This window comes from Zeus faber, assembly GCF_960531495.2.
Source record: "Zeus faber genome assembly, chromosome: 5".
In the NCBI taxonomy this organism is placed as follows: Eukaryota; Metazoa; Chordata; class Actinopteri; order Zeiformes; family Zeidae; genus Zeus; species Zeus faber.
Genome location: NC_137192.1, coordinates 23,650,951 through 23,664,542, shown reverse-complemented (window position 1 = coordinate 23,664,542; position 13,592 = coordinate 23,650,951). Strand labels below are relative to the sequence as shown.

General features: G+C 43.0%; 1 protein-coding gene across 1 annotated transcript in view; it reads left to right on the top strand.

The window, feature by feature from the left end:
- The window catches only part of igsf21a (immunoglobin superfamily, member 21a), a gene marked incomplete at both ends in the record, with an annotated part of 255,479 nt that overhangs the window by 154,537 nt on the left and 87,350 nt on the right, over positions 1–13,592 (top strand). The window contains one exon of the mRNA XM_080001059.1: positions 621–739. Coding sequence (XP_079857185.1) covers positions 621–739 — 119 coding nt within the window. The remainder of the gene's footprint in view (positions 1–620; positions 740–13,592) is intronic.

The following is a 13,592-nucleotide window of genomic DNA, read 5'->3' as shown; positions in this document are numbered from 1 at the left end:
ATCCTGGATTTCATGCATATGTGCCGTGCAGTATGTGCCAGTGACAGGGGCAGAGAAGATGACGAAGATGAAGATTTGAATAGGAACAAGAGCGACTTGCGGTGCTGGAGATGAAAACAGATCGGAGAGAGAAAGTGACGTCATGTAATATGTATTAAAGTCACGTTACAAAGCCGGATCAGGCGGTTTCGGATGGGATGTGGTTAAGGTTTCAAACGGCTGGCGGGTATTACATATCCAATATTTTTATGTGTAGCGTGATGTTATTCCTCGAGTTATTCAAATCAATCAATCCATTAATTAACCTTAATTGAAAGCTCATTAGGAGCCCCAAAACCCTGCGCCCCGAGCACCTCTCCAGAGAGTGTATTTAATGCTCAATCCTGCTACGCCTTCGCTGTTTGGTGTCCATAGATAATATGCCACAGCAGAAATAAAAACATGAATAGCTTGTTTTATATATATATATTTCTATTCATGGCTGTGGAATGTGCTCCGTCACTTTAGCAGTGCGCATGGTGCTGTTGACTCCGCCCGGTGCTGTAATGCAAAGCTTCATTTTATCTCTTGTATTTATTTTTCATTTTTATTTTTTCTCTCTGTATTTCTGTGTTTCACAGCCTCCCGGAGGTGCGGATTTCCGACAATGGGCCGTACGAATGCCACGTGGGCATCTACGACCGTGCGACGAGGGAGAAGGTGGTGCTGGCGTCGGGGAACGTCTTTCTCACCGTCATGTGTACGTGGAGTTTTCATTTCTTCTGCAGTCAAGCTGCAGCGTAACAATGTCATGACAATGTATTTTGTAATACATTTTCAAAATGTGATACATTTTACCTTCAGTATTATATAATATCACCCAAATTCTTTAATAACTTTCCAAGATGTCCCAAATTTGACCTCCATTATTATATAATAACACCCTGATTTTCCAATAATTTGCCATCTTATGCTGCATTTAACTTTTATTATTTTGTAATAACAGTCCGATAATCTAAATACTTGCCAAAGTGTTATACATTTGACATTCATTATTGTGTTATAAACCCCACATTTTGTAATTTATTACAACTTTATTACAAATGTTTAATATTTTGGCAACTTATTACAAAATGTGGGTGTTATAACAATAGAATAAGGGTCAAATTTATGACATTTTGGCAAGTACATACAAAATGTGTTTTTTATTACAAAATAATAACGGTCAAATGTATGTTATTTTGGCAACTATTTACAAAATGCTGGTGTTATTACAACGTTACTTTAAAATCTGGGTGTTATTACAATTTGGTTATCATGTGGGTGTTATAACATGACAATAATAATAATGGTCAAATGTATTACATTGTGGCAGGTTGTTACAAAATGTGGGTTTTATTACATAATAATAATTTTGGAAAGCAATTTCAAAATACAGGTGTTATTACATCATGCGTTGTTACAAGTTAAGGTGTGTCATTCACCGTGACCAAACAGTTAAGCACCCGCTCACTGTGTGTCAGTGGTCCCTCTGACCTTATGTGCCGTCTGCACCGCGTTTGGGTGGATTTGACAGCAGCGATCAACCCGTGTTTTCTCCGTGTGAAAGATGGTGAAAAGAAAAAATGTTGAAAATGACAAAATAAGTAGCATGAAGGAGGTAAACAACACTGCGATAAAGGTAGAGTACCACACTTTCTGAAGGGAGAGATGTAGTTATCTATCTATCTATCTATCTATCTATCTATCTATCTATCTATCTATCTATCTATCTATCTATCTGTCTGTCTGTCTGTCTGTCTGTCTGTCTGTCTGTCTGTCCATCTATCCATCCACCTAGAGCTACCAATCTCCCACCTACCATCAGGTGTCGAATCAATAATCTTATCAGTAGAAAGCTTTCACTTATTTTTTCACACGTTTATGTGCTCGTGGGGAGTGCTTTTGGCGCCAGCTGCATCCCCTTCCGGTTGCCAGCGCTGGCTCTCCCCAGCTGCAGATGGCGCCAAAACCAGTCCCCACTACCGTAGTTTATTTTTAATGTTTATAAAAAAAAATTGCCAATTCACAAGTAAATAAAAGTTTATTCTAAATCTTTACTGTTCATTATTTGTTATTTTTTTCGATTATTGAGGGGTTTTTTTTGTAACTTTTTAGTTTTATATTTATTGTAATGGGTTTATTGTATATTTTCAAAAAAATACTGTACTGCCATTTTTTTCTCTATTTTTATTGTATTGCCTTATTATTTTTATTATAATTGCCTATTTTTGATGTGAGCTGCTATAGCACTGCCAGTTCTATAATACTATAATATCTACCTATGTATGTATGTATGTATGTGTGTATGTATGTGTGTATGTATGTATCTATCGATCTATCTATCGTCTCAGTCTTTGTTGACTTAGTGTCAGTGCGGGTGCAGTGCAGCGGTGTAGCCAGGGGAGAAGCCGGAACTGAAGGAAAATAAACAAAAAAATTAAAGAAACAGCCTGAGCTGGGTCCTAAATCACCACCCGGCCACAGAACAATGAGAAGATGGAGGAGAAGAATGGCGAGAAGGAGAAGAATCGCCCGTGGCGTTGCTGCTAATTGCTCTAAGCTGAAACAGAATTATTCATAACCTATTAGTGTGCCGAGTTTACTGGGAAGTGCGGGAGGAAAGAGGGAGAATTGCGGAGAAGGAATGAAAGAGAGAAAGAGAGAATGGAGAACAAAAAGTTAATTAATAGGAAGCTGTACATGGAGAGTATTTAAATTTTTTAAAGGGCTTCATAAATAAGAATTATAATTTTAATGAATCCCTCCACCAAGAAACTCAATCTCTTTTTGTGGGTTTGGGGAAAGGTTGAAGGTTGAAACGCTGAACCCGCCACCGTCCCGTTTGGAATATAACGTCCTGTCTTTCATCCTGACCTGCATCAGCGTATGTTGATTTGATGGCAAACCTCCCATGCAGGTTTTTTTTTCACTACTACATTGGGGGAAAAAACGATGAACTCCGCGGTTTAAAAAGGCAATAAAGGGAAATTACGCATTCATGACTTTTCAGCCAAAGGTTCCACATGATGGAGGTTCGATCTATCGTTCTACATATTGTTTGCTATATCATTGGATACAACATAAATAACATACCTCTCCTAAAAAAAAAGGATTTCAAAATAAAAGCTCATCCAACTTATTTAATGTGGTAGATGAGCTTTTATTTTGAAATTAACACAGTATTGATGACAATATTTTGGTGCTCTTATAATATATAGTATCTTTCTATCTTAGAGGTAGAAAATTTTGCAATCCAATTTGAAAGAATGTGAGAATGTCTATTTGTTTTACAACATGTATGTTGCAGCAAACAACACATATCACACCGCCTAAATATTATTGTAGTTGAGCTCTAATTTTGAAGCTTCATTTTTTTTTTCAACATGATATGGATATAATGATAAATATTGCAGGCATCTCTCACTTTGACCCTTTTTTACACTAATGTAGGTACATACAGTACATGTCCACTTTTAGTTATGAATAAAAGTAAGCTATAATTATAAAACACTATAATATTACACTTTAATAACCCCCCGGGGGGAAATTCAGGATAGTGCAAAAAACAATGACATGTAAATCAAATTTTTATACCTAAATTTACTTGGCATTATTTAAGACAATACTCAAAATGTAAAAATCCCAAATTGTTCTAAACCAGCAAACTCAATGAAAATACAGCATGTTGGTTGCTTTCAAGCCCTGCCGCATGTTGACTGTACATCTTAATCAAGCAGGTTTGGCATCACTTCTCTGTCTCTCCCTACGCAGACTTCCCCTTCAATCCACTGCGGTTTACCTGAAATCACAGCTATTTCCAAAGGCGGCGCCTGTGACCTTGAAGGAACTCAGGACGGCCCTCGTTCACTTGAGCAAATGATGAAATCAATTATGAACCGCGTTGTGAAATGGTAATCGCAGAACCCAGGGGCTCGCTAGATCTTTAGTTATGACACCTACCGCTGGGTCACGCTGGAATAATCCCTTCCGTGCAGCTTTTAATCGCTAATTGAGCGCAACGTATAGAACGCCTTAAGTGGGATAACAAAAGGTTTTTGACAAATCTTCTCTTTTTTCTCTGCCAATCAAAGAAGGTCCAAAGACATTTTGCTTGGTCTAAATAGATAGATAGATAGATAGATATTATATTGTTATAGAAATCGCAGTGCCATAACAGCTCACATCAAAAATAGGCAATGATAATAATAATAAGGCAATACAATAAAAATAGTGAAAAAAATGGCAGTACACAATCTACCTTGGTGTTAATTTGAGGATGGGACATTTTTTGAAAATATACAGTTGATACACAATAAATATAAATCTAAAAAGCAACAAAAAATAAACGATGTAAGCAAGTAAGTAAACAAGAAGAATTGGCAATTTACATAAACACTAAATTAGGAGATGGATACATTTGCCATGTGCCATAAACCCAAGAAGTTAACAATAAAATTAACCTAACAATAAAGCAGATAAATGAACATAAAGATAAATAATGAACAGTAAAGATTTAGAATAAACCTTATGATGAATATTTAATATCTACTTATGAATTGGCAAAAAAATTTAAATAAACATTAAAAATAAACTACAGTAGTGGGGAGTGGTTTGGCGCCATCTGCAGCTGGGGAGAGCCAGCGCTGGCAACCGGAAGGGGACGCAGCTGGCGCCAAAACCACTCCCCACGAGCACATAAACCTTTATTTTGTTAGATAAAGAGTAAGCAAGGGAAAGTATTGTGATATACAACATATATGATTATAATATACTAGAATTCTGTCATTTTCTCATCACGGGCATCAGTCTCTGACCTGTGGGCCCTCGCATACAAACTATATATAAGCTCTGCAACCAGGAGCCTGTGGATCCGTCTGGGCCCACCGGTGGAAAGCGAATACACAGGTCATAATATCCGGCTTTGACAAATGCAAAAATCAATACCTCTTTTCTCCAATGATAAAAATGGGGGAGGGGGGTTGTTATCATTTGTTATCACCCAAAGTGATTTCCCCGAGACATTACACAGATCATGAGGAGCGGTCATTCGTCTCCTTGGAATCCAGCCTTGACCTTGAGCGGCTCGCAGGTGGCTTTTCCTCTTTCCGAACCAAATGCGCGGTCGTCGAGCGCCGCCGCCATAAAGCGTCCCAGACCTGACAGCTGCATCAGACAATATCCGTATATATAGACGTCTCGTAAATCCCAGAAATCCATTGTCCTAACCGTTTGTGAGGCGTGGTGTGGCGAAGGAGACAACGGGGTTGAAGAAGGAGGTTTCTGGAGGTGGACAAGCTGTTGGTTTCTCCCACAGGTATTTTACCGCCCACCCAAGCATTTAGAACCCTCGGATGGACGTGAAAGGGTCCAAAGCACCAACAATTAGCAATTGCGTCGAAAGACTCACCGCGAATAGAATCCTGCTTAATACAGTCTTGTACCTTTGACTTTTTTGGCAAAAGCAAAGGTTTGTTTTTACTTCCAGAAACCCAAGCTCACTCCACCCGGTTCTCCAACCTGCGTTTAAACGCCACGTCACATAAACTCCAGCAAATCCTTTGTCCTCACCCCGTGAGGCGTGAAGCGGAGAGGGAGAAGTTGTGTCGGGCGGAGGGTTTCTGGAGGCGAAGAAGCCGTGTGTTTCCCCCCTTAGACATCTTACTGGCCCGGACCTGAAAGAGTCCAAGGCTCAAACAATTAGCAATTATGCCGGAATGATCCTGATGAATAGACTCCTGGTTAATAGTTTTCCTTTGCCTGGCAAAAACTTCCCGGAAACCCAGCCCGGCTCCACCTTTTTCCCCCACTCTTTTAAACTTGTTTGAACATCACGTCACGTAATCCCAGAAACCCTTTGTTCTAACCTTTTGTGCCGCATGGAGTGGGGAAGGAGGCAGGGATGATGTGTTGGGCGGCGAGGTTGTCGGAGGTGAAGAAGCCATTTGGTTTTTCCTGTAGATATTTTGAAGCTACTGCCCATTCAAGCACTTTCTCCTCTTGGATCGGCCTGAAAAGAGTCCAAAGCGCAAACAACATTAGCACAAACAATAAAGTGCAAACAATAAACAGCTGTGTCAAAGGAGTCCTGCTTAATACGGTGGTAATACAAGCAAAACAAAAAGGCCTGTTTGGCTTCCACCTCCTTCTCCTCCGTTGTTTGATGCGTTTCAACATCGCGTCACGTAAATCCCAGAAACCCTTTGTTCTCACCTTTTGTCGGGCGCAGAATGGAGACGGAGACGGAGTTGTCGGGGGCAAGGTTTCCGGAGGTGAACAAGCCGTTCGCTTTTCCCACTGACATCTCGACGCCAAACTTTTCAGACTCTTGAAATGGAACGTGAAGCTCTTGGAGCGATGGAGATGCCTGAAAGAACTGCCTTCAAACAACCCTATTCAACAGAGCACTAGTTAATACCGTCTTGTACCTTTGGCAAATGTCCGCCTTGCTTTCGGGAAACCCAACCAAACTCCACCTTCCATCTCCGCTCGGCTTTCTGATTCACTTAACCGTCGCGTCACGTAAATCCCAGAAATCCTTTGTTCTAACCTTGTGTCGGGCATTAGGATTACGTTTAAAGGATACACCGCGTGAGCCGCCAGGGCCGGGTATTTATAACCCCGGCAACGGCGATGGGTTCTAAGGTGTAGAGGGACTAATTACCTTCTCATCCCATAAAACTGGGATTCACTTCAATAATGGATGCCCAACTTTAATTAAGTGCTGTGTATATTCAGTAGCTCGTTTATAAACGAGCGGGATTAATGACAATCCAAGCCAAGGCCCCAAACATGGAGAAAACGCCTGGAGATACAGGCCTTCAGGGAGGCTGTTTCTCCGTGTGTGGAGTGTGCTCGTGCTAAGTGGTAGCTTGTGTGGAGAGGGTTGTTTGGGAGCTGGGTGTCGATGGACTGCGATTGAGTCCTTGTTTGGCCGTGTCATGTACACTTGTTAGCGAGGTAGGAAATGGAACTCGTCGAACCGCAAACAAACAGGACTCCCGCCGCGACCCCCCCTTTTGCGTCTTCGCTCGCGGCCGCTTCCGACTCCGCCGGGGGTTCTCCGTCCCGATCGCCGGGCGTCCGTTGCGGCGGAGGTCACGGCGGCGCCTCGCTCGAGGGTCCTTGATGCGCCGTCTCCGTTTCCTCCGGCTCATTTATTCCGCTTGTCACCTCTCTGATCATAACAGCGTGTGCTGTACGCCGGTGCCATCAGCGAGCACAATCCATTCTAATGATTTCGAGAAAACACATTTTTATCAGTAGGCGACGGGCGCGGCGGCGGCGGCGGCAGCAACCTCCTTTTCATTTTGTTAATCACACAGCTGCATCGCTGCTCCGCTACAGCGTGCAGGTCTGAAAGATTAGGCCTTTGTTTCCGTTCGCTCTTGTTTTGTTGCACAATCAAGGCAATCTCTGCTGAGCTTTCCACAGATACAGCATTCCCGTTTTAACAACACGCTCTTTTATTTCACATGTTTCCATTTCTTTCTTTGATCATGTACAGTATGTGTATTTCATGCGGTATTGCATAGGCACACCTTGCTTTGCCTGGCATCGGCTCCCTACGGGAGGAGATCACAGTGACGTTAGCGTACCACAGCTCGGCCGCTGGAACAGGTTTTTAGTGATGGCGTTTTGTTTGTCTACAATACAGATAAATACGACAAATACCTTGTTAACGGTGAGTCTCATACAGTCCACCGACGATCGCAAAATCTCAAATACTGTTCCCAAGAAGTCGCCAGGCGACACCAGATGAGTAGTTGTTGAGATGTAGTCGGTCCTACACTCCTGATGTCGACCACCGGCTCAAAGGCCTTTCACTTATTCCCAATCTGATTCCACAAGCCTGTTATCATTCTCACTGAAAAAAAAAAAAAGGGTAAAAATGAATTCAAAGACGATGAATTATTAAAGCGCTGTCTTTCAGCTAAACCCCCTGGGGGGGGGGGGGGGGGGGGGGACTGCGGCATAAACAAACAACTCATCCGTGTCTGCGAGGTATTCCACCGCACTCCAACACAGGATCCCTGGTCTGCGACAACATTTTGACCAGAGCGCAGCTCACACCAGCACCACAAAGGATCCGTCAGCTTGTCTTTTTTTAATGTTGCCTGAACTTTAGAGACATAAGAGGAAACACACATATCCGTTTCAATCCGTTTGGCATAACTTCATTTTTCTTTCAGTGCCGAGGAAATGCTGGATAATTCATGTAATTATAAACCAGTGATTTAGGGCTTTCCGCAGCGGCGCTGTCATCTCCCCTGCCAATTAGTTGTATCTGGGCCGTGTTGTAAACTTGCAAGTATAAGGCCGTCAGATATGTTTCATTTGCTCTCAAAGGAACAAATATTGTGTCTACATTTGAGACAGGCTACCCCTCCACCCCCAGCTCACATGCAGTGCCTCATTCAATTGACATTCACTATTTACTAATTGACAGCAGAGCCAATGTGCGCCAAGGCTAATAACCAGCCAGATGGTGGCTTCTGTGACGAAAGCCTGTTTGCACATCCGGAGCCTTGGCCCAGAAAACAGCACTACTGATGGAAAGTTTGCCTCTTCTTTTGAGATTTGGCTATTTACGAGCAACTCGGTCAAAGAAAATTTCAATTTTCCGACTCTATTCATTTTGATTCAGTCGGTGAAACAAGAGTCTGATGAGCTGTGAATGGAATTCTCCCAAGGATCATTTGATTCTTTCAAAATCTCATATTTTGGTTGGAATGCAAAGAGTCAATCGGTCGTATTCAATAAGAAGTGCGGCAAAAGTCTGGAGTGTTTTTGTCTTGAACTTTAATTCAGTCCTCAGTGATTAATTTTGGTTTGTGAGTCCAAATATTAACTATTTTGCCGGAGTGACTCCCAAATCAATGTAAAGGCCGTTCTTGTGAGTCTTGCATCACTAAACAACACAAGCATGTCATTACTACACCACTATGCCGTCTATCAAAAACTGCCACCGGAGACGATTTTTCCTTTAAGAGATATTGGTGTAGCTCTTAAAATATGTGGCCTACCGCTGGCCACTCATTCATTGGTGATTCCATTCTGATCGTCACCTAACGGGTGAGGTCACAGCCCCGCTGATGGGCTCGGATTTAATGCCTCTGTGGCAATAATTGTCTAGGTTTTCGTGAGATACTTCACCCTTATGTTTTCCGGGGATCTAGTCGGTGTCGCTTGCATAAAAATTATAGAAAGAAGGAACCTCTCCCCGTCTCTCTCGGGGCGATTAAGAAATGATGTCAAATATCGCAGCAGATTATGATATTGGTATTCGCAATTACCCCTGATTCTCCGTTAGCTTTGAAAAGGTTAACGGGGTTATTTATGTTTATTATGCTTTGAAATCCATGGTTCTTCATTAAAGACAGGAAGAAAAGAAGAGAGAAAATTTGATCACGGCAAAGTCTAAGTTGTTGATTTATTTGGAACCAGCAAGCCAGAGTCTGCTGAAGAATGACATTGAATTAGAGGCCATTCAAACAAGCCATCCACTCACACATCAATCCATGACATTTAACACCTGATCTATCTGCTAGTAAATGAATGACTGGCATCCAATAAGCCAAGGTGCTTTACATTAGCCAAAGGATACATTATATAAAAACTAAGTTGAATAAGACCGTAGAAAATAATGACTGATATGACTTATATACAATACATTAATAAAATAACCAAGATACAGAGAGCAGCTGCCTGGCTTCTGAAATGGCACGTGAAATGCAACGTTAAGCCCTACACTTTTTGCCTCCCTACGCTGGAACAATTCAAATGTAATGGATCCTGCAGAGGCATTAACAGTTCACCTGACTTCTCATTTATGCGCGGACACGTTCTGAGTCAAGGCTCAGAGTCAAAACCGAGTCAAAACTGTCTGTGTTCATGGCCATAAGGCTCTTTTTTTGAAGGGGGAGACAAATTAGGACGGCGGGGCCGCTGCCATCGAACTGAATTAACTTTTCCTTGCTCTGCGTGGGACCAAAGGCAACAGCCTGTTAAAACCTGTAGGACGGAGCATCCTTAAACTGTCTGGCGTTAATCATTTAAGATATCCCCGGTGCACCGTCCCGTCGTGGCAGGGCGATAACAGCGGAGGACACCACGCGACGAGCGGCGCCGTGATGGCGGCGATGGATGAGGAGGAGGAGAAGGAGGAGGAGGAGGAGGAGACGAAACGAAACGTCCGATCGGTGTGTCGGCGGCGTCGTCAAGTCAAGGTCGGGCGAGTCTCGGGAAGCGTCGGTCTCCAGCCACTGTTGAAGCTTTAGTGACGGGAGGTAACTTTCAGCAAATCAGCGTTTTTTTTCTTCCATCCCCTCACTCAAAGCACAGCGGTACTGTACGTTGTCAAACACTTCCACGAGCCTTTCAAGCGTCACTTTAGAATAACCTTGTGATGTCTTTCATGACGATGCCGAGCTTTGTTGCTCTTTCTTCTTGGCCAGCGTTGGCGGCTTCATCCGGAGGGGTAACGAGTCTGATATCAAACATGCCGTCTCCTCCTTCGGCGTCTCCCCTTTGGGGGCGGGCTGTGGAGCGTGGCCGTCTCCCCCCGCTCCCCCCTTCCCCCGCTCCCTCCTCCGCTCTCAGGACGTCTTCATCACCAGCTGCGCTCCGCTCACCGCCAAGGTCCCTCCCTTTGAGCGTGGATGAGCGAGGAGGCGACGGAGAAGAAACGGCCCCCCATCCCTCCGCCCTTACCTCCCTCCCTTCCTCCATCCCTCGGTCCCCACGGGAAACGCCGCTGATTGTAGCACAGGATGAGAGAAGCTCTTTGTCGCTCGACCTTTTACCCCAATATCACCTTTCTTGATGAGGCTGCTTTTCCTCTGAGTTTGCTAAAAATAGGCGCCAGCTTCACAGGCTTTTCAACAAGTTAACTCAAGGGAAACTTGAACAAGACTTCAGCGATGTGCGTCAAGACAGGACGTTGTCATTCATAGCATGCACTGCAAAGTTAATGTGCATTACTATAAATGAACCTTTAAACCTTTAAACCTTTACTTTCCATGTGTGTTGTTTGTCTTTTTTTTATGAATTATTGCATAGTTTTCCCTCCGACTATCACTGCATTTGTCGTGGGAATTTTAAGTAATATTGAGAATATTTAGATTTTTTTTAAGATTTATTTTTTTTGTGTTAATTTGTTAAATCTCCACATTCACATTTGTTTCACATGTTGTCAACCCCTCTGCAAACAACTTAAGGATTTTGTGACGATCTGCCCATTTGTCATGTTTGCCACAAAGCACTTCCTGGCAGTGAGTTATTGGGTAACCGTGCTGCTCAGGTGCCCATTACCCTTGGAGCACTTTGATATTTATTATCTTCTTGAAGGCTTCGCACCAATATATCTGGATCTGCCGCCTCGGCCCCAAGTCTGGCAGGGAGCCGGGAAGATCCTGCTCCTTCACATACGAAGGAGAAACTCACCCCTTTTCTAAGCCCATGCTCTCATTCGGCTACGACACGCTGAATTTGCATGGGAGGAAGAGCGGGGTCAGCTACGGACCTTTTTCAAACCAAGTCCGTCTTGTAAATCCATGCCAGTTTTGGGCCACTATGCAAATGGTGGTCGGGCCAGATGTAAATATGAGTCAGAATCAGAATCTGTTTTTTCGGCCAAGTACATTTTCATACATGAGGAATTTGTCTTTGGTGCATTGGTGCATAACAGAGCTAATGGCCAAATAGCCAAATCTACAATAATTGTGTGTGTGATAATTCCAAGGATGGAGCAATAAAATTGGGAAATGAATGAATCCAGAGCTAGATGTAAATTCCCTGATAAGAATCCCTTCTCTTGTCAGAACAATCCTCCTGGGATCCCAAAGAACCCCCGGAATGAACGGAAAAAGGAGCCTGAACAGTGCACCCTAACTAAGCAAGCTCATTCCCACCATCTTTCGGGGAGTAAAGTACTCCCAAGGTTATTCTTTATTCTTGACAGCTTTATTGTCACTAATTCATGTTATATAATGTGTGCAAAGTACAAAGTTTGCATTCAGTATGAGTGACACCCTCAAATAACACTCACATCATGTCACATTTCTGACTGTGATTGGGTTTTTGTCGACCTTTCCATCGCCTCAGCGGGGTTTGAAAAGCCGCGCCCGCCCCGGGAGCCAGGGCCGCCTTTTACCTTTTCTAACAGTGGTCTTAGCTCTGAGGGATTTGACACCCGTCTTTGCCGCGGCACAAAGGACTGTGAGACAGGCGATAAATTTGCGGGGATGGAGGAAATACAGGTTTAGGAGGCACTTAAAAAGGAAGCCCATGGGCATGTGTCGTATTGATTTCTTCCCAGTGCCCCCTTTCCTCTATACTTGAATACAAAGCAAAGGACTTTGGGGAAAGGAAGGGAGAGAAGTGGAAGAGGGATAAAGTGGTATCACAGTGGAGGAGCGTCGTCCCTGATCCAAGCCCAGAGTCCATCGACTTGGCCACTCATCGCCCGCTTCCTTTTAATTGCCTGGTAAATGGCATGGACATGTAGGAGTATGTCTGGGATGTAACAGCCAGGGCAACAGATCCGTAATTGCCTCCAAGAGAAAAACAAGCAGCTCTTAGATGCCTCAGGTTTTTGGATGTCAGGACTGAGGGGAGCCTCCAACAGAATTGGTCAATCAGCCGTGTCATTTCAGCAAAGTACACGAGGGCTTCAAACCACTCGAGCTGGTCGCAAACTGGGAAGTATTTTTAACGCTTTGCTCTTGCCGCCCCCCCACCCCTCTTCCTGTCTTTGTACACTTTTTAAATGTGGAGCGTGATTTTGAAAGAGGCTATCACTCTCACTGTAATTTCCTGCAATTTGTAATTCTGCGCCCCTGCTATGAAAAGACACATGCTAGGGCTTTGTTACAACATTTCTGCATCCTGCTTTATTGTTCTCAGTCTTTTTAATTTCTGTATTTTGATTGAAAATGTAGCGGGAGTGGTTCTAATACACATCCTGCGACGGAGCTTGGTGATATGAACATTTTTGATGTTGAACATTGTAAGATATTTGGAAGGGTAGTGTTTCGGGAATAACCATTTTGTCCTAAAATGTGAGACGATAAGAAGATCTGTGATTGGTTTAGGTTTATTGGTTTCATATACAAGGAATTTGTTCAGGCGAGTACGGGTGCATTGCTGTACAGACAATTAGCATGAAAAAAAGTCAGAGAGAGAATATATATAGCCAAATAAAAAATAAAAATAAAGAAAAACTAAATTTACATATATATATACAAAATACAAGTCTCTGCACAGCATAAATGATGCATAGCTTGCGGAGCTATCTCTGTCGGACAACTCGACGACGCCACACTCTTCCACTGCCTTATGGGCCTATTTAAGCAGAAGAGCTGTCTGTCAGAACTTGTATCAGGGGTGGTTGGAAGTGGGGCTAGAATGGCTGTGGGTATGAATATACGTATAGAGGGATATTAATTAGTAGTAGTTTAAGCCCATTTTCAGTTTTAAAAAAGCAATTTCATTTTTTGTGGGATTTTTTTTCTCAAATATGCTATTTTGGCAAAATGATCGTACTTTGGGCTTTTTTAAAATTATTGATTGTA